This window comes from Pangasianodon hypophthalmus, chromosome 26, assembly GCF_027358585.1.
Source record: "Pangasianodon hypophthalmus isolate fPanHyp1 chromosome 26, fPanHyp1.pri, whole genome shotgun sequence".
Classification (NCBI taxonomy): domain Eukaryota; kingdom Metazoa; phylum Chordata; class Actinopteri; order Siluriformes; family Pangasiidae; genus Pangasianodon; species Pangasianodon hypophthalmus.
The window spans coordinates 10902564-10924208 of NC_069735.1; the positions used below are offsets into that span (position 1 = coordinate 10902564).

Here is a 21645-nt window from a genome sequence, read left to right on the forward strand (position 1 = left end):
TGTATTTGGCCACTTATTTTAATATTTGTTCCTTGATTTATTCTTGCAGTTCAGAGGCTATTTGGCAAAAACCAGCAAATTTGGCACTGGCAAACTTAAAGAGCCTTTACTCAGCAACTGGATCCATTCCAGCCTGTTAGTATCTCCATTACCTTCAACTCTATGCTCAGCTGAAAAGGCTTTCTTGGTCCAAAGTTATGCCTAGTTCTTCAGCTGCATCATGCTGTTCTCAGTTTTACAGTGTTTTTTGTTTTAAATCCTCTGTCCGTGCCGGCATGGACCACATGCATAACAATCTTCATTGAACTTTACAGATTTGTTTCATCCCATGAAGGGTCATTCATGTTTTTTAATACTCTCCTGACTATCTTCTCCAGCTCTTTCCTTGCTTTCTGCTCCTCCTCCAAACTGCTCTTCATCCTCTTGTTATCCTGGAGAGAGAAAAGTAAAATAATCCAGGTCACAGCACCAGATAACTAATCACAAGCAATTGAAGCTCAGCAGTTCCTGCTAAATGCTTACAATATTAGTTTACTTTTTCCAAATATTCTAGCCATTTGAAATACATCTCATATTTTTAAGTTTCCTGTTTAATAGACTCTTGATGAATTCACAAAAATTGTAATGAACATGTACAATTTTGTAAAATAAAGTTTTCAGGTCTGTAGGAATCTGTGTGACTCCTAAATCTACGAGAAGGATTTCCACACAAATATGGCCTTTCCATCACTGCATTTTCAAATATGACATTTACATTATTTAGAGCAAAAGTATTGCTCCTGTCCAGCATATCTGTCCTTTAGACCAGTAAGCCAAAATTAGCTTCTTTAAATTGTGTCGTTAAAGTGTGGATAGTTTTCAAAAACCTAGTGAATATTCTATCATTTTACAAAACTCTTCCATGCCTGAAAAATAAAATTTAATTCTCCATGACTTCCAGGATTTAAAGAACTGAGAGATGATACATGATGTGCATGATATCCTATTAAAAATCCATCTTGAAATCGCACCCACCGAAAAAAGTTTTCATTAAAAAACATAAAAATGTACCTGCTTGAGTTCCTGAACTTCATCCCTCAGTGCATATACAGTGTCCACCAAACTCCTTTGAGGAAAGTGATTACAATTCAGTAAAATAATTAAAACACAGACAGTGTCTAGTCATAGAAACATGCTTTTATATTAAATAATAAACTGGTTGAAATTAAAGTGCAAAAATGTCATTATACAACAGAAATGGCATATAATCCAGATTCCATGCAAATTGAACATAACCCCACTCCCACCCCTTGATAAACTGGTGTTGCGTGGACTGTATTTACATATAAGAATCTGACTGGCTCTTACATTTTATGATGCGATATTATTTCCCTGTAATGTGTTTAATATTAGTTCATATGTTCCAATGGGATTTTCAGTTGGCCCGGTTTCTCTGCAGTGATCATTTTCACACTTTGAACAGTCCTCACTCTTAAATGAATATCACTGAATGGATGTAATTCATTTTAGTGTTTTTTTTTTTTTAATTTAGGGTTTCTTTAAATACTATTCCTACCTCTCTTCAATCACTGTCTGACCATTGCTCTTTACTTCTTCTACAATGATCTTCTCCTCTTCAGGGAAAAGCATATGCAGCCCCGAATCCTTCCTTGAACCTGTTCCGGAAAAAAAGGGGAAGGGGGAAAAAAAAATCTTAGGTTTAAAATGTCACAGTTGGAGAAAGTCATCTGGATAATGATCATTAACTTACTGCTGTTTCAGGTGACAATGCTTAAGAAGATGAACAAAAGAGTGACAACATCAGTCATGCAAATATATTTCACATTACATTAAAATACAACACATAAGATCAGTAAATAGTAGTTATTAATCCAATAAATCTGATTTTACTTACTATTCCACTAACTTTCTTGTACCAATGGCCAAAAAAGCAACACAAATCTCAAAAGCACATCATTTTATACCACTGAAGTTGATATATTTCTGCACATTTCACAAAAGTTACTACAGCTTTGCATATGAAATGCTGGAAACTTGGCCCTTGAAGCTTGACATAGTACATGAGATGTATAATTAAATCTAAAGCATAATATAACCTAGTGGCAGAGACGACTATATACTGAACTATTCACAGTCACAGAAGTATAATATTCAAATAAACTGGAATACAAAAAGAAAGGCCAGGGAAGAGGCAGCTAGTCAACAGAGAAACTGACCTCTAACATCAAGACTATGACGAATAAATAAATAAATTTTTTTAAAAAAACCACAAGCAAGATAGGAGTATTCACAACACAGGAAGTAGAATTCTCTAATTTTCAAAGCGTGTTTTTTTTTTTGCAGTAGCCCTTACGAGAGGTGGAACCCATCCTGTAACTATGAGTTGTCCATATACTGTCATAGTCCGAGTCTTCTGATTGGTCAGACGACAGTTCCAGGCGCAACACACTGGCACGGCAACCGGCAGCCTCCACACGCGACTGGCCAATGTCAGCCAGCACGTGATTATGCATCAAATCAGTGCCCTGCCATGCTAATGAATTTGGGGCGGGTCAAAAGATCAACCAATCAAACAGAAGTGGGGGGGAGGGTTTGGGGTGGAGTAAACCAACCAAGAAGCAAAGGTAATGTTATGGTGGGCCAAAAAGGGCCAAAACAATTTAACATTGAAATGAAAGCATGTTCAAATCAAACGGAAATAATGGGACATTTATGGAAGTGCAAGCAATGGAGCACGGAAAAACAGAAGAAGGAAGTGAATGAGGAAAAAAGGAGACAGAAAACAGAGAAAGTGGTTAAAACAGATTTGAAGAAGTGTTACAAAGAAGAGCAGAATCCCTAAATAATAGTCAGTAAATAACAGTTAATGCAAGACTCAAGGTAAGATTAGTGGAAAGAAGATTACAGAATGAAGCACAACATTGATTTCCTTTAGACCAAACAGATGTTGTGCCTCAAATGACATTGAGATAGGAGAAAATAGTTTGATGACTAAGATGTTATTATTCCTTAGAGCATTCTAATCAAAAACTTCTGACTGATATTGTCAGAAAAGCATTGCTATGTTTAAATGTTTTTCCAGGAGTCTGCACAATAAACCCAGTCCAACGCATGCTGTTCGAGTGGCACCGGAAATTCAAGCACAGCAGAAATCCAACTACTGGGTGACCAACTAGTAACATCTCCACAGGGTCATTATCATCCATCATCAGCAGTCATCATCATAAAAATACTTTATACCACAGTGGCTGATGAATTCTTCAATCTGATTGGTCAGAAGGTATTGATTAATTTTCTATAACAGCAGGTCTGACAGTAGTGCCGACTACAATGCAAATCAGTTTGATATTAATGCATTTGTTCTACTATATTATTGCTTCTATAGTATCAGCTCATTCACAGGTACTTGTATGGTGGATGCACCAAGAGACAAACAGTAGCTACGTTTACATGGACACTAATAATCCGATCGTAATTGGACTAGAAGCACAATCAGATCTAAAAAGTCACATGTAAACACGTCAATCGGAATGAATTGGCCAAAACCGATTAAAATTTCATTCGGATCGTAAGGGGTGGTTTAAACCTTTTCTAATCCGATGGAGAGGACATATAAACACTTCATCGGGTTGAAAATGAAACCAGATAGTTCTGCGCATGTGCAATGACGTACAAATCACGTAATGACGTATGACGCACGGCTGTCAGCGGTATTGGGGCTCTGACCGTAGCCTCACCAGGTGCCATGTTCCCCTCCAACATGGAGCATAGTGTCATAAATAACTGTCGTGTCATCCTAAAATTCTCCTTCCACTCCTCGTCTGTGAAGTGGTGCAAGACGACGTTGTCCCACCGGTCCTTGCTTCGGACCCTCATCCACAGACGCCTTGTTCTGGGCTCAGGAAGGGGCATTTTTATTGCTTGATAAATACACGCAGTACCGTACAACACATCACGCGCTCATCGTCTTCTAATTAGCAGCTGAAATAGGCAAATGTTAAGTCTGCTTTTTAAAACGAAAAAAAGAAGCAATGGCAAGAGAGTGGCTGCTAGTATCTGCGTGTTGGATCGGCGGGAGACGTGTAATCGTGCAATGTGCGCATGTCAGAAGATTGTGTCATGTAAACGCGCATATCAACCCGATTACTTTATTCAGCGTTCTTGTAAACACTGCGATCGGATTAATCAATCTGATTGATTTCATTCCGACTGAAACAAAAAGTGTCCATGTAAACGTGACTAGTGTTAATAGCAACTAACTTGTCTCACAGATTTTCCACAATATGTAACTGATACAATGTACAAAGTGTTGTTCATTAATTCATTTTAAAAATTGTTATAATTGGTCAATTGCTCCAATTGTGGATTTAATGCCACGTGCCATACACCACCAACAGTCAGAGGAACTTAGTAAATAAAATGAGGTGCATTTCTCCATCTAGATTAGGTATCAACTGGGCTATGTGGGGGAAAAATACTCAACAATGCTGAACACTAAACAAACAACTGAAAAACGCATCATTCAGTATGTCTACTGGGGTTTCACTAGAATGAAACATAGTCTCTGTAATGACTATCATTGTCCATTTTTATTTGTCATAAATCATATCACGTTGCATTTGTGATAGTGCTTTACCAGGAAAAAAACTTGATTAACAAGCTCATATATGGCATACTCTTACTTGAGTTGAGTGTTTGTCTTGTCTTGGCACTTGTGCAGTATGCCTCTATTACTTTCAGGATCTGCGCATCCTCCTCCAGGGCTGCAGTACCTGAATGAGAAATGGGACAAGAAACTTGTAGTACACAAAATAATATAATACATACACAATGTATAATAATGAATCTGTCAAAAAAATCCTAAAGCAAAACCTTCAACATGACATGCATCTACATACTTTTCCTCATAGAAAATTCCTCGTCTGAGGGCTTCCTCTCTTTGCGTTTGTGCAGAAGCTTCTTCATGCTCTTGGGGCTTTTGCTGAGATCCTGTGCAAAGACAGAAGAATAGTAAAGCAATTCTATGCATAAACTACATGTAAAATTCTTCAAGCAATGCATTACAGCTAGTATGGGCATGTCCCTAAGTAAATGTATGAACTGATATCTGAATAAATCTAGATCCATCATCATAGCAGTTTCTGCAATACACAAAATCAACATGTATTGAATATGTATGCTGTGTAAAATGTATGTATAGACAGATTACGCACACACTGCAGATCAAAATATGCATGGCTTCTTGCCTACCTCAAAGGGCAAAGTATAGAGCATGGGACACAAGAAGATTGTTAATCTGCAGTAATGGAGTCCCAAACAAAGTGTGCCAATACTTTATCAAACAAAGAATTCTGCTGGGAGGATGATCCATTTTTGCTGGATCCATCCAGCAAAAATTCTTTTCTGTCAACAAATCTTAAATGTGTTCTATTTGCCATTTAGATAATGACATTCTTTCTACACAGCTACTGTGCTATAGCCATTGTAGTGACCAAACACGGTGAACAGGGAAGTCACAGGGATTTGGCCTAACTTGAAAATTACAAATTTCACATGGATTATATGTAAGACTCAAGCTAAATATTAACAACCTCAAATTACTATTGCAATATTGCCTCCTAAAAAAATCTGTGGGGAAAACAGGGAAATTTTTTATCAGTCACTACACTACTACTCAAAATTGATGTGCTGTACTGTTCAGTAGAAAAGCCATTCTAGCCATTATGAATGAATCTTTTTGGCCAATCAATTTCTAGCACCATCCACATCACAGAGACACGGTTACAGGTGACAGGTGACCAAGATTATTTTTAGGAAAATAATATCCTTATTTTCCTAAAAATCTTGTCTAAAGAGACCAAAACTGCCCTTGGCACAAATCGCTGCACTGTTCGTCACCCTAAGAACATCATCCTTCCGATGAAGCATGGTGGTAGTAGCTGCTCTTTGCTTATGTATGTTCTCTAAGAAACTCTATATCTATACTGAGCTCACGTGACACTTTAATTGCGCATTAATTGTTTATATGACTTCTAGTATCAATGTAGCAACCATTCCAGTATCCAAACCTCTTTATAACAGAGAGCTGCTGATGCTTTCAGTGGTGGTGCTGGTCGCAGACAGCTCAGGCTCCAGGGTTTCTGGGTTTTTGGCGGCTCCAAGGGTCCCCACATCATGGTGCTGTGTGGGGTGCAGTGGGAGGAGGGGTGAGGAAGGGTGTGGTAGGCTCCCCTGCTCTCTGAGTGTCTCGAAGGGGTGGGCGGGTGAGAGGGGAGCTGGGGGAGGAATCAAACACAATGTTCCTGAGCTGAAAATATTTACATACACCATCTTATCTGCACACTACAAAGACTAAATTTTTTCTATTAATTAAATAACAGTTTATAGTTATACATTGTTGTGGAACTTTCAACAACTTAGTTCCTGTTGTTCCATCAGCAGATTCTCTTTTTGTTAATTAAGAAGACAGCTTGTCATGTTACAGAGAAACTACAAAGTGCAAAGTCCTCTGTCCTGAAGATTTTCCCTTGGTGGAAAATTTACTGACCATTACTGACCAAGTGCTGACACCTGAGACTCCTTCCATAAATTACAGAAAAATTCATCATATCAATGATTATGTTTTTTGTTTATTTAATGGTAAATAATATCACTTTATGTTTAATAAAAGACATTTATTGTTAGGTTTAGACTATGTGGAATGTCCATGCTCTGTGTGTGTGTGTATGCGTGTGTGTGTGTGTGTGTGCTGACCGTATGGCATGGTTTTAAACTGGAAATGCTGGTTGATGTGCGTTTGGTCTGGCGGTGAAGATGCTCCACCCACTCCTGTAAATCCTGAGGGTTATTGCAGATCACCTGGATCCTGTCAATCATACTCCCTACAGACGAAACACACAATCAATGCACATTAAGCTACACACATCATTCCATATATTACAGTACTGAATTATTAATTGTGAGTGTGTACTTGTCTACTTATCTAATAGCAATGATTACAATTTATCACTCACCGGATATTTCAAAAGCATTTCTTGTTTCGTCACTCTTGTTAACAGACATCCCTGTTAGAGGAAGTTTCCCCTATGGAGCAACAAAAATATGCTGTGACTTCCTGCAGGCACTGTCCAGAAGCAAACTGTCACACTGGTTAATAAAAACACACTCCTGGATACATTACCTGGTAGATAAAGCAGCTCATCCGAGGGCTGGCAGAAAGCACCAGCAGCACGTGGGGGAAGAGCAGCAGGTAACGCTCATTCTTCTCCTGAAAGCATGAAAGCAAACGTAACTCACTAGTTTTGAATACAGAATAAAACAGTTTACTTGATGCTGGCTAGCTGGTTAACATCAGAGAACTACTGCTTGAGAAGCTATGCTTAGTTAGCTTAATTAATTTTGCTAACTATACATATATTGTGTAATTAAAACTAAAAATTTTAATTATGCTAGTCACTACACTGAAGCAAAAACACAAAAGGTTCATAGTGATGTCACATGATCAAGTTCATGTTTGGCTGACCAAATTGAATTTAAGCTCATGTTGATGCAGAGACAAATAAGGACGTGCTTGAGGACAGTGGTGTGTGTATGTAGACTCACCTCGCTGCCATGGTTCTGCATGAGGACCTGAGACATGTAGATGACGTTGCCCAGGGTCTTAATGCCCTCCCCTTCCCAACCACGCACCGGCTCGTTCAGAATCTGCAGTTCTAGCTCCTTCCGCTTCCTCACCTCCTGACACTGTGCCTGAGACCAAGCACACACACACCCCATATCATACACATACACAACCCACAGGATGCACTATATGTCCTTACATTACTATGATTGGTATTCCAGGTCCGCACAGGCTTTTACCCAGCAGTCATTATTGTGAAAGCGAATGGGCGAGACAAAAGCCGTATTCCAACTATTCCACCAATTCATCGTTTGACAATAACGTACGAGACGACGGCAAGTGAAAATAAAAATTGAGGACAATAGTGGACCATATGTGGACAGTCCTAATGAAATAGCACACTGTGTCCACTTTCTCTCCCTTCATCCCTGTGTTTCCCTCTATTCTCTGTAACAGAATGATAAGAGGTGTTTGGGGGGATAAGCTGAGCTGTGATAGACAGCTGAGAACAATGCAGAAAGAGAAAAGTGTGAGAGGGATGGAGGATTTTTATACACTCATGCCAAGCAAAGGATTTTGCAAGCGTGCAAACCTCTTAACACAGTCCCTGTACAAAACAAACCATACAATAGTCACGTCTTATTCCAACATAGACTAAACACCCCAGACTCCAGCTAACCCATGCAATCTGGATTTTGTTTTAAATAGAAAACGCACATGGGAGATGGTTTTGAGAAAATCCACAAATGGCTAACTCTACTAATTCTGTACAGTTTTGGAAATTAATAATAATTAATAACAATAATAATTAAGCACAAAAAGTACATTTATTTCCATCACACTATAGCCTGGTTTATACTTTGCCATAAATGTTTCTGGGGGGAAAAAAATAACACATTCATGGTTTTTCAGAACAATAGAAGGTTCACAGCTACTTTCTGGTTGTCTAAAATACCAGGAGGAGGGGCAGTAAATAGCAAAATCAGTGAAAGTGTGCATTTTTTGCCTGCTAAAAGAAAAAAACGATGGATGCTACGGACTTTGTTAGAATGATGCAATGACTCTGAGTTTTGAGCAACATACTTAAAAATGTAGTTAAGCAAGCTACAACTTATGCTACTTTACAAAAAACTACAGCAAAGCTCCTTTTCAGAGAAATGCAGGTACATGATTTAAAACATGGTTGCTTAAGGGTTCTTTGCAAAGAATAAAACACAACGGGCCCTGTTGTTATAGGGAAAAAAGTTATATTCCAATAACAGCATATTCCAACATGTTTCCTCTTATACCACAACAATCTACCAATTTTTCTGTCATACTATTTATCCATTTGTAGCTAAATTTAATGGTACAGAATGTCCACAAAACATGTTAGCTTTCTGTTATCACTTTCCTCTCTCAGAAAACTTACATTTGCGGCTTTACCTCTGACTGTTACAAAATACCGACACTGGAGACTCCTTCCATAAATGCTAAAACATAAATGCATCTCATAACAGAAGGCTACAATCAATCAACAATTATACGCCATGTGGGTGGTGGAGGGTCCGCTCTACAAGCCCCTGCGAATTAGCTGTTACTATAGAAACGATAATACATGTTACTACTGTCAGAGCTGCTGTCATGGAAAATTAATCAACACCTGAGAATTCGAATGGTTAATGGTTTTATAGTTTTATAGTTTTCACAATAGGGAAAACCTTTGTTGTTGGAAGGACTTCTAATAAAACCCTTTGCTACACTACAAACTACATAACCAAAGTAGTTTAACTTATGAAGCTACATCCATGACTGACATCACTTGTTCTGCTAGTTACAAAAAATAATCAAAAGAAGTTAATGTTACTGACAGAAACAGCTCCACTGCATGGACTCCAGCCAAAATATGATTTAAAATATGTGTATGTGGAGCAAATGAAATGAAGCTACATAATTCCTACTGGGAAATAGAGTTAAATTATTAGTTAAACTAATTATTGTCCAACACTGCATCTCCACAGCCTCTCCTCAAAAGCATTCATTTTGTAGAGCAGAGTCTTATTTCCTGCCAACTCCGACCTCTTCATGTCACTACTAGACACTAACAGCTACGACAAACGGCATGTTTGAACTGTTTCAAAGAGAGATATTTCTTAGACCCGAATCAAACAGAGGAGACTTACAGAAAGATTCTTGAAAGCAGTCAAGCTTTTCTGAATGTCTGGGCGGTCCGGGTGAAAATCCTGAGGAGAGCACAAGAACAAAACAGGAAATGCACACACACACACACACACACACACAGACACACAGCGAGACAAAATATTATGACATGTAGAAATCCTCTATCTGAATACTGATCACTGTTCTCTAGAAGCAAATAAATATATTGTGGTTTCAATTCTTAACCCACACACACACACATATATATATATACAAACAGCAGCACCTCCATGTGTCTCTCCAGCTCTTTGAGCAGTGTAGGGTATTTGTCCAGTCTCATGAAGGGTTTACTAAGGTTGGTGGTGAGGGTGAGAATCCCAGGACTGCTTGCACCTTTACTCTCCATAAACTCACCCAGCTCCTCTCTGTACACACACACCCAAACACACACAGTCTAAGAACATGTCTATTTGCTCTCCAAACTTTCTCACAGATTAAATTACACACAAACACGAAGAAATGATCATATCTGCAACATAAACATATACATTACTTCTGCTTATTACACACAACTATCTAGTGACATATTGTACCCCATTTTTTCTCAGACTCAGAGCATTTGATATGTTTTATACACCTTTCTGGGTGCAAGCTTCGGAATATTAAACAGGAATAAGATTGTGGGGACTGTGCAAGCCTCTGAAGGCACACAGTAAACTATATAGGGTTTATGACATTATTATGTTAAACTCTGTGTAGCGAGCATATATAGTAATTATGGAAGCCATTTCGGATTTGTGTTGAGTCTAAAATATAGAACGCAATATAAAAATTTTAAATATTGAAATGACAAAATTCTAATATTGCATGTATTTATTCGTACATAACGCGACCATTTTCATCTTCTGTAATTTAAGAGATACAGACTGTTAATGTTCATTTTGTCTGTCAGTATAACATTTTAGGATATGCATTTAAATACATTTTAAGTAATTAAAATTTAAAATGCAGTGTCTATAGATATACATGCAATAAAATTCTATATGTACATACACATAGAATTTGATTGCATGTATATCTATAGACACTAGCGTGTACACATGTATATACCCGTGTTGTGTGAGAACATCGACAGCAGAAGGGTGGTTGGAGCAGTAAGCTACATAAAGACTCTTCATCTGGGGCATGAGGGACAGGAAGAAGCTCCCGATCCTCTGCTGGCTCTCTGGAAATCTACACACACAACACATGAATAGAATGAGTTAGTTAGTTATTTATTTCAGGTATAAAACAGTATTAAATATATTACAGTTAGTCTCTCTAATAACATGAACTCCTGCACTATTTTGACTATTGTGCTATCATGCAGTCTTTGAGTGTGTCAAGTACATGCACTAAAATACCAGAAATAGGAATGTATTAGTTAATCAAGAAAAAGGAATATGGATTTATACACAATTGATGTTGAGGTGCTTGATGAAACACTGAAAGCCACCAGCAGATGGCCTCAGAAGCTCACAGGAAGAATCTCATATGGCATGCTTCACGTAAACCCCCCTTATATACTGCTGCAGGTCTCTCAGCCAAAAATGTCTAACTTTAACTTTAATACATGAAATGGTACAAGCATGCTCACATTAACTTAGCCTTACTTGGTGCATTCCTCTAGTGACTGTACCAGAGTCTGCTGGAAGGAGCTGATCTCTTCTAGATTGCCCAGAATGTGAGCGATATCCGTCACGGTCAGTCTGAGAAAGAGCGTGAGAGACATAGAAGTGTTAATCTAGTGAACGAAATTAGCAAAGAAAATGCTTGTTGACAAAGGATTATTAAACTTGTCAAGCACAATATTTTTATCTTTGATTTTACTGATCATTAACAAAAGTATGACTGCACAAAAATAACAGGAACATTTACGCATTATCAACTCTTAATAGTTAACAGTATATTTCTGTTAGATTACTGGCATACTGGGTAGTACGCATGTTAAAAAAAAGAATAAAAACACTTTTTCCAGTGACACTAAATGCTGATTTGCTGCAGTGAGGAAGTCTGTGTAGGAAGTCTACACTGGATATACAGCTATATTTGCATTTAATGATTCCTAGATTTGCATGCCAGCTTCTTCTTAGAGAATATAAAATATAAAAATAACTCATGACCATAGATGTTGGTGTGGCAGAACAAGGTTAACAGGTTAACAGCTTCAAACAAAATGAAGTCGATAGGATATCACAAGTGAATTATGCTATAGGCTATGATCTGAATTTTTTGAGTAACCCCATAATAGAGGAGCACATAGAAGTGCTAATATTAATCAGAGTTTCAGCAAAATTTCCACCCCAACTATATCTCAAAAACCACACAAAAGAGCTGAAACTAGCCCACAAATTTGAACATTGGAAAACGGAGACATTTTTTCCTCAGTCTTTGTGTCTGGGTCACTGTGGTGCACACGCATTTCTACTGTACGGACATTATCCACTCCATAACCCCCTTTCTCTCTCTCTCTCTCTCTCTCAATCTTTGCAGTATATCTTATAACAGAAATGGTTCTGTCCATCATAGATGCACTGTCTGCACTTAAACTTTGGTCTTTGTTTGTGAAACTTTATTAGATTAAACTCTGATTATTTGCTTTAATCAAGATCTTGGAGGCCACACATTTTTAAACACTGTTTTTAAACTAGCCCAATTTGGCATAAATTCGATGACCCTGGTTACCCTGTACTTAACCGTCCTGTGTGCTGCTCCTCCTCCAATAAAAATGTTCATAGAGCAAGCATGGGGCAACGTGATTCCTGCCCCAATGGGCCTCTATTAGCGCTTGCTGGAGTTCCATTTTTGACCACTAGTGTAATAACTCTCAATAATAACTCTATGGAGCTATAACATGACCAGATCAATGGAACATCTGCATATATCTGTCAAATAGCAAAAAAATTTTTTTATCACTGGTCACTCAAAAGAAATAAACAGAATTTGAATGGAATTTAAGATGTATTTTTGTGAATGAGGACTTTGTGAAGATTGAAATTGGTTGTATATACAGCGCCTGTGGATGAACCACCACTTATACAATAGCTACCTGTCTGTGGGCTGCAGTAGTCTCAAGTATGTCGAAAGCAGTGTTTGGAGCTCTTTGCCATATTCTGTTTCTGTCTGCACAATATTCTGGATCACCTAAAAAAAAAATAAATTTTAAAAATTAAAAAAAAAAAAAAAAAAAAAACACACACACAAAGAAAGACATTTTACAAATACATATACAGAGACACAGACAATACTATGAAACTAGGAATCTATATTTCAAATTTGTGGTGGTGAAGTGAAGCAAAAAAAATAAAAAATACCTTTGGCTATCAAATGGTATCATGTTTCCGGAAATACATTAAGTCATTAGATTCTGATGCTGCCATTTATTTACTGTCACATACTGCTGAAGGCTCGGTTGGATTAACACATTAAAAACACTGGAAAGCAGCACTAAATGGCCAAAACCGAGCAGAGAGAGAGAGAATGAGTGAGCAGAGATCGCATCTGTAATTCATTTATTTTGGCCTGAAAATAAAATTAGCCGGCCCAGTGGCCCAAGCAATTTGATTAATTAGCCTGGCAGCCTGAATGTAGAATTGCACTCACATACACACTACTTCAAAACACCATACATTTCACATATAAAAGCTTTCCCATTGACAGATGACAGCTTGGACTGACGGTTTAATACAGCCTCAGACTCATGCCCTCATCTCTGAGTGCACAGAGGCCAGTATCTCTAAAGCAATTACAACACACAGAGAAAGGACTCATCCTCTTTTTTACCACAACCAAGAGAGAAAAAGAGATGAAAGAGGGATGACAGAATCAGGCCAGTCACAGTGCAAATAAGTCTGAAAGCCACCTTCTCTAATGAAGAACCTACAATACGAGGAAGGCAGACTGGGAGAAGCCACGTCGCTTTCAGAGTAATTGAGGCGCAGCTTGACATTTAAAAAGCATTTCATCTTTGAGAGTGAAACATAACACAAGAGAGTACCTTCAACTACAAAATTATTGGCACACGTAATGAAAATGTGCAAGGATAATATGTGCATGCTGTACAGTCTACCAAGGATGTAAAACATGTATGAGAATTTTCCTCCATGCAGAACATTTTGTTCATTTTCCTTCTTTCCTTCAGTCCAGACTTCTCTAACACCAGCCACAGATTCCAGCTCTTCCTGGGGGATCCCCAGACGTTCCCATGCCAACTATGAGACATATCTGTCCAGCAGGTCCAGAGTCTCCCCTGGGGTCTCTGTTCAGTGGGACGTGCCTGACACAGCTCTACCAGGAGCACACGAGCAGGAGTCCTTGTAAGGTGCCCAGACCTCCTCAACTGACTCCTCTTGATTCAGGATTCTGGAGGAGCAAAGGCTCGACTGTCAAACTCCTCACTCCATATTCTTTCCCACAGCTCCTGACCATAAGTGAGCAAACTGAGCCCCTACACAGAGACGCAAACACTGCTGCCGCTGACCCGATTCATCTATCTCACTCTGTCTTACATTCTCAGGTTTGCACATTTGCAAGCACTCTTCAATTCAGATCACAGGTTTTCAATCCATCATTTCTGTCTGGATGCAGATGTACATTTGAGGTCATCATTTCTGGTCATTTTGTTTTGTTTTGTTTTTTTATTTACTGCTTATGTATTTTAGATCCATTAAACAACATTAACAACCATCTATCTCTTTTGTTTTGAAAGCGTTTTTAGATTGGGTGACATAGGGATTCCACATGTGTGCAACCTTATATTTATACCAAGAGAAACAGGAAATGGTCAAAGGCAACAGTAGTTGGGCACGCAGAAAAAGACAATTCAAGGATGGCAATCTTCTTGGATTTCCTTCAAATGCTATTTTTACTTGTTACTGAGTGAACGTATATATTTTTTAATGATTTTTATTTCTATAGGAAGTAGTTACACAAGTCGATGTTTGCCTATTCTCTTGAAGGGTGCCAATAATTCTGCACATTATGCCTTGACATCTCACCATTAACTTAATTCAATGCCACGCCATGCAACAACACACACACTGGACTAAATCAAATTTACTTAAACCTCTGAACTCTTTAACCATGAAACAGGACCCGACTCATAAATCCACACGCGTGCACACACACACACTCACACACAGCTATGGGCCCCAGGCACAGCTGTCCCAAAGATCAGTGAGAAGGAAACAATGACCTACATTTCAGCTCCACACTCAGACAAAAACACACAGACACACATACACACAAACCACTAACACTGTAACACACCAATTTAAACTCAGCCTGGTTGACTCACAGACACAGAAACATCACTCTGACCTGACACTCTAACGGTTAAACAGCGGGAGACGAGAGTTCACCAAAACTACAGGTCATGAACTCAAACTCACTCAGACACACCACACACACACACACACACACACGCACGCACACACACAGACACACACAAACACTCACTCACTAATCAACATGATGACATGAAGTTGTACATTAACTGCAATGATGCTGTAACAAATTAACCCTAGACTTAAATCCAATCATTGACTTCATGTGTACGGCACTACTTCTGTAAAATGTCTACGTTAGGTCCTACAGATATCAGTTGACACAATCCTACGAGTAGCTGGCAGCTGTAACGCAATCAGTGCTACCATTTAGCCTATTCAACTACACCTGTATCTGTCCAACATCTGCAGTGTGTCCAGAGCCAGAGGTGGTGGTGTTGGTGGTGAGAGACATGCTGAATGATGAAATGTTTATAATGAATAGCTGGAGTGTAATCACGATGCATCCAGCTGAAGTGGAGGTTCAAGTGCAGCGAATTTGTACTGCTAGAAACTGTTATAATCTGTAATAATATCCAACTCGATTAGCAATTCATGGAGGAAATACACAAGGAGCTAAATAAAGATGGATAGGAGATAGATCAAAAAGAAAGAAAGAAAGAAAGAAAGAAAGAAAAACAACCAAAGGGGGGGAGAGAGAAAGAAAGAACAAAAGAAAGAAAAACAAACGGGAGAAAGAAAGAAAGAAAGAAAGAAAGAAGATTTTAGGTAAATAGAAAGAGAGAATACAGAAAAAGCAGAAACAAAAAGAAAAGAGAAAAAGAGAGAATGAGACAGAAAAATGAGAAATACAGGAAAAGAGAAAAAGAGGAAAAAAGAAAGAAAAAAGGAAAATGGGAAAGGCCCTAGAGTGTGCGTCTGTGTGCTGTGTTGTGTGAGTTTACAGCAGAGATGCTGATTGGGCTGAATGACAGGCTTGTATAGAAGCCTCCTGGTCTGGGTGTGTGTGTGTGTGTGTGTGTGTGTGTGTGTGTGTGTGTGTATGTGTGCTCATCTCTCAGCATTAGAGCTGCTTCACTCGTACCAGGTTATAGTAGGTCTTAGTAACAGCGCTGGTCTCGAACGCTTTGGGAGGACTCTTCAGCGTCCCGGGCTTGGGGGAGATGGGCTTGTCTGCAAAACAAAGAGAGGAGAGAGAGATAAACAAACAGGTTACATGCTCCAGGCAGCATGTGGAGACCTTTTGTTTCTATTAGATAGACGTGAGCTGCTCCTGAAGGGCAAGATGAAGGAGATAAAGCATTAACCATCAGGGGCAGATCAGTTCACAGCGCTCTGTGTATCTCTTTCAGCTCAGTGTGAGGGATACCAAGAAAAAGCAAGTGTGTGTGCTTGTCTCAGGCACTGTGGGGTGCAGTATCAAACACTTCACGTGTGAAGAGGGAAATGAGAAATGTAGCTGTGGAGGATAGAGCGACGTCCTGAGACTTTCATAAAACAACACCTGAAAGAGATCAAATATAGGAACCCAATGTACTGTCTGTGTTCACAGGAAATTTAAACGGTAGAACAAAAAAAGAAAGAGAGAAAACACAAGAGAAAGAAAGAAATTTGGGAAGAAGGATGAAGGGGAAGAACAAAAAGAAGTAACAAAATGTAAGAAAAAAGATAGAAAGGAACACAAAGAAAAAGACGGATGGTGGAAGGAAAGAAGCGGGGGGGGAGTACAAGGAAAAATAAAGAACAAAATGAAAGAAAGAAAGAAAGAAAGAAAGAAAGAAAGAAAGAAAGAAAGAACAAAAAGAAATAAAGGAAAAGGTAAGACAGACAGATAAGAAAAAAGAAAAAGAAGGAAAGAAAAATGAAGGAAAATAGAGAATGAGGAAAAAGGAAAAATGGAGACAGTGTATATGAAGAGAAGAGAGAGAGAGGGAGAGGAGGGCTCTACAGTGTGCACCTACACTGTGTGATTGAGCTGATGACTGGCCTGAATACCAGCACATCCCTCACTCACTCACACACACACACACACGCACACACGCACACACGCACACACGCACACACGCACACACGCACACACACACAGCTACAGGCGTTTGTGTGTATAAGTGTGTAATACAGGTGAGCACAGAGCCAGGCAGCTGAGTGAACAGAGGCAGCAGAACGCTGCTGTGTTTAACTGAAGGGAAACAGCACTCACTGCCTGCACCACTTCCTGCCTTTGTCTGAGGACACGGTTTCCTTCCTGATCGGGACGTTAGTCCGTGCTGTGATGTCATCCTAAAGAATCCCCATTCATCTGCACTATGCAGTGATTTGAAACCGCAGAGGCATATGGAGCGCTGAGGTTAACCCAAATGGCTGTGGGTGTGAGTGTGTGGGAAGAACTAAAAGTTTCACTCGCATTAATGCTAACACGTCTGCTAAATAAAAAGAAAGGAACCAATATGGTAGTGAAATACAGGGGGAACCGAAACAGCTGGCTGAGTAAGCACGATAAATGATCATTTATTACAGAAAAATCAATATTCCAAACAGAGCAGAAGGTGAAGCCGACAATGACACATGGGCTAGAATGCAGGAACATACACAGGAAAACCTCACCCAAAAATTCACATGGCTAATAATAACTTAACGCTAGCAGTCCGTCAGCTCTCCACTAGCTACTTCATTCAGTCTGGTGGTTTTGGTGGTTAATATGTTCCCTTAACAGAAGCATTTTTGATAATCAAATTGGGGACACATCGCTTCCTGCAACCCAATCCAGAGTCTCATAACCTCTGTGCTGTTGCTCTTTCCATTTACTCTATGTATGCTCTTTACTCTATGTAAAGGATAATCGTCATTTTAATAGCCAACACTGTGCTCGGAGGAAGCTTTATGATGCTTGACTCACGATCGCCAAACCAAATGGGGTTTTAAAACAACTTTTGGTGGCATCACAAGGCCGGATTTGATGCACACAACTCTTAAAATCTTTAGCAAACAAAACATACTTAACGTAACATACAACAGATAAAGTTATTATTCTATTAGTAAGATAATAATCCATGTATTAATGATTATCAGGATTGTGAGGTTCTATCTTTGGGAATAAACATATAATACAAAAGGGTTTGAAAACATTGGTGGAATCCCAGTCTTTCAATTCTGACGTGTACTATTACACCTGGTTTAAAGGTATAATCAGTAATTTTTTTTCCCTTCCCGTTAGCCGTAAATGAATGTTTTATATTAAAAACTCAATCTCCTCCCCTAAGTGCTCCCTCCACACTCCATACATGACTGGGCTCGAATGCTAGTGACGAGGTGGAGCTTTCTGGTTGGCAGGCAAGTAGAAATGCCTCCTTCTGCTAATCAGTTAGATGTTGGCACCGTTTTTACAGCATCATAGATAGTCACGGTCTATAATCAGATTAAAATGCATTTCCATCTATTATTTTTTTTACTCAATCAAGTGCCTTGCTCAACGATTCTTACTCAACTCAAATCCTTCTTGCTGTGACTCCTCAAAAAAACTATGCAACCCTGCTGCTACTCCTAGCATGTTCCTAGCATGTTCCTAACATGATCATACACAACTATCTATTGAATGCACAAAAACATCATTGCATCCAAGTGCCACCTTTCCTCACAGCCACTTTCTCTTACAGTTTATAATGACAACGTGATAAATACTGACAGTGGAAGAGATGGAAAAGTCATTCTCAAAATACCTTTCTAAGAAAGAGGAACTATTAGTCAATCTTTTTGTTTCCTTTCCTTTTTATTTATATATACAAGGACATGCAAAGAGACTTTTGTACAAAGATTTCATAATAAATATTTCCTTTAATTTTCACCACCGGCTTGTGGTCGATTAACACTGTGATACTATGAACGGGAAACACTTCATTTTGTTTCATTATAAGTTTTTTTCCCCATAATGTTCTGACTTAAGAATCCCTAACCTCACCTTTACCAGCTATAATCCCATGTCCTATATGGAGAACTACAAAAGGAATATGGAGTTTATTCAACACATCTTTGGAAAGATCATTGGAAACACTGTGTAAGCCAAAAACTCACCACTTCCTTTGATCTCTTTGACGTAGTTGCTAGGGAACCAGCCGGTCTTGCCGCTGATCGTGCCTTCCCACCAGCCTCCCTCCTCCTGCCGAGTCACCTGGATGATGTCACCCTTGTGGAAGCACAATTCATCTTCATTCGTCTGCTGGAAATTAAACCGCGCCTTCACCAACAGCTGAGCTGAACTGTTCTCAGACATGTCCTGATTTGTAAAAGAGAGAGAGAGAGAGAAAAGTAAGAGAACAAACGAGAAAGATGTGATACATAAATGCTAGAAAAATCTAATTCTTATGTTTCTTATGTTTCACTCAGATATCCTCAAACAGCTTAACCCACAAGTTTAACACGACTTTACAAGTTTAATATAGACTTTTTATTTTTTTTTAAACCTGGTACTAGGTTTAGGATGTTTTTTTACCTGGTACTAGCTTTAGTAATCGTTTTTAGCTTTTACCTCAACAAAATGCAAAATTAGTTCTTGCAGTCAGAACATTGTGATACTTTTTTTTTGTTGTTTATTTTTTCTTTCTTTTTTTTTTTTTTTACTTTTTTTTTTTGTTGGTAACAGTTTTCGTACTCACCAGAATGCAATACTGGCTGTGCACTCGTTTGGATGATCTCCTGCGGGAAGGCTGACAGTTCAGGGAGTCAAACGACTTGATTCGCAGAGAGGAGTGTTGAACACATATGGAGTCACTGCCGGATCCAGTATCTATATATCCGAAGAAACGTCAAGCTTATATTACAATAATATACACAAGCACATTTTACAGCTGTTTGCAAATAGGCTCCGTAGACTTCATTTCAGCAAACACGCTTACACACTCACACACACACACACACACACCTCTTACCTGCTGTCGCTTTGTTGAGAGCAACCAAGGAATTCAGCACCTTGGTGAAGTTCTGGCCCTGAAACAGGTCATCAGCTTCGAATGTCTGCACGCAGAGAAAAAAAAAAACAGCACAACAACTCACTTAAATCACTCATTTACCCATATTTATTCCAGCTAAACCTGTATGACAAGACCAAAAATCAAGGATGTGACAAAAGCCACACTTCAGGTCAGAGCAACCACTTCTCCATTTTCTGATCCTGAATTTAGCACAGACTTGATCCCAAGTAGTTCAATTTTAGAGGTTATGACTTTAGTGTTCAGTTATAAATCTCAACTTTTAATGAGTCCTGCAATTGTAATACTATACCATTTTAAATAATCTATATAGATTAACAATTTTTTTAAGAACCTCTAAACTGATCTACAACCTTCTCTACACCTCAATACAAATGCATGCTAGCTAAACAGCTCACATTTATCACAGGTAGATATGAGTGAGATTCAGTACCCAAGTCTCGATTTACATACTCATGTTCTCAGTTCTCTGTTCAACAGCAAAGAACCTGTCAAAATACAACCTAAAATCCACAATCTGTCTCCCCGAACAGCTAGCTTAGCATGCAGTATCAGCAGCTAAAAGGTTCTGATTATTATCCTCGAATAATTTGCATATCAGATGTGACAGTTTCAAAACAGTGGAGCTTATTTTGTATTTTGCATCACAAATTGAGCTCTTATGTATCATTCTCCAAATCAGTCACATACGGAAGTACTAAGAAAGTTGCGGTTGTAAATAGAAAGATGTAAATTTTTCCACAGATATTATCCAGGCCTGACAGAGGGATTAGGATAAGCACTATTGCAAAATCTTTAAAGGTCACAGAAAACAAGGTGTTGAACCACAGCAACACTAACAATACAAAAACTAAACCACACTACTACAATAGCAGTTTCTGAAGTGTCGTTTTAGCTACAGCACAACAATTATATCAAATAAATATATTCGGTGCATACGTTAATGCAGGACTACACAATGATGGAATGATTATGACACATTTCCGACTTGGAAAAACAAAACTAATTACTGGCCCCAGATATTATGCTGGACATGTTTCATTTTCTAGCATTTCTTTGGAACCTGTGGAACCATCCCCATCCTTGCTGTCTTTACTGGACCCCTGGACGTCACATCATAAACAAATATGGCTGAAAAATAGCTTCCACAGCTGAGGGTAATGACAAGATTTAACTTGATTCAACTCTGTACATGATTCAATAAAAATTAGGCTTTTTACCACGTAGCATTCAGCTGACAATTTTTAAACAAACCAGTGAAAGAAGCTAAAATAAGGTTTGGCAAACTGCTAGCAATCATAGTGGGCTGTGTATTCATTCGACATTATGTGTGCTGTTACAGAAATGACTCATTTGTGTGTAGGATGTAGAGTTAGGCAACAGGCAATGATCGATGACTTTGGCCAGCTTTGGAGGAAAAAAACATCAAGGAGCCATCTGAGAGTTAAAAGAGTCGACTCTTACTGATGAACTGAGCTGATCGCTCTGATTCACTGAAAAGAGCTGGAACCACAGTCTCTAGATTTCTACTAGCTCACAAGACTGAGGTTTGTGAATTCACAGGTCAAAGTTCACCTTG

At 38.8% G+C, this 21645-nt stretch overlaps 1 protein-coding gene across 2 annotated transcripts in view; it reads right to left on the bottom strand.

The window, feature by feature from the left end:
- The window catches only part of arhgef7b (Rho guanine nucleotide exchange factor (GEF) 7b), a 32695-nt gene continuing 11050 nt past the window's right edge, over positions 1 to 21645 (bottom strand). The window contains exons 3-22 of one of the 2 annotated variants that reach the window (XM_026932043.3): positions 20007 to 20091; positions 19734 to 19864; positions 19153 to 19354; positions 16169 to 16257; positions 12849 to 12943; positions 11413 to 11508; positions 10871 to 10993; positions 10047 to 10185; positions 9784 to 9843; positions 7603 to 7749; positions 7181 to 7267; positions 7014 to 7083; positions 6754 to 6881; positions 6069 to 6275; positions 4899 to 4989; positions 4683 to 4772; positions 2354 to 2533; positions 1556 to 1655; positions 1051 to 1105; positions 1 to 431 (exon numbers count right to left, since the gene is read on the bottom strand). In XM_026932043.3, the coding sequence (XP_026787844.2) occupies positions 309 to 431; positions 1051 to 1105; positions 1556 to 1655; positions 2354 to 2533; positions 4683 to 4772; positions 4899 to 4989; positions 6069 to 6275; positions 6754 to 6881; positions 7014 to 7083; positions 7181 to 7267; positions 7603 to 7749; positions 9784 to 9843; positions 10047 to 10185; positions 10871 to 10993; positions 11413 to 11508; positions 12849 to 12943; positions 16169 to 16257; positions 19153 to 19354; positions 19734 to 19864; positions 20007 to 20091 (2298 nt within the window). In that variant the 3' untranslated portion in view covers positions 1 to 308. The remainder of the gene's footprint in view (positions 432 to 1050; positions 1106 to 1555; positions 1656 to 2353; positions 2534 to 4682; positions 4773 to 4898; positions 4990 to 6068; positions 6276 to 6753; positions 6882 to 7013; positions 7084 to 7180; positions 7268 to 7602; positions 7750 to 9783; positions 9844 to 10046; positions 10186 to 10870; positions 10994 to 11412; positions 11509 to 12848; positions 12944 to 16168; positions 16258 to 19152; positions 19355 to 19733; positions 19865 to 20006; positions 20092 to 21645) is intronic. The other variant, XM_026932044.3, reaches the window with a different exon arrangement.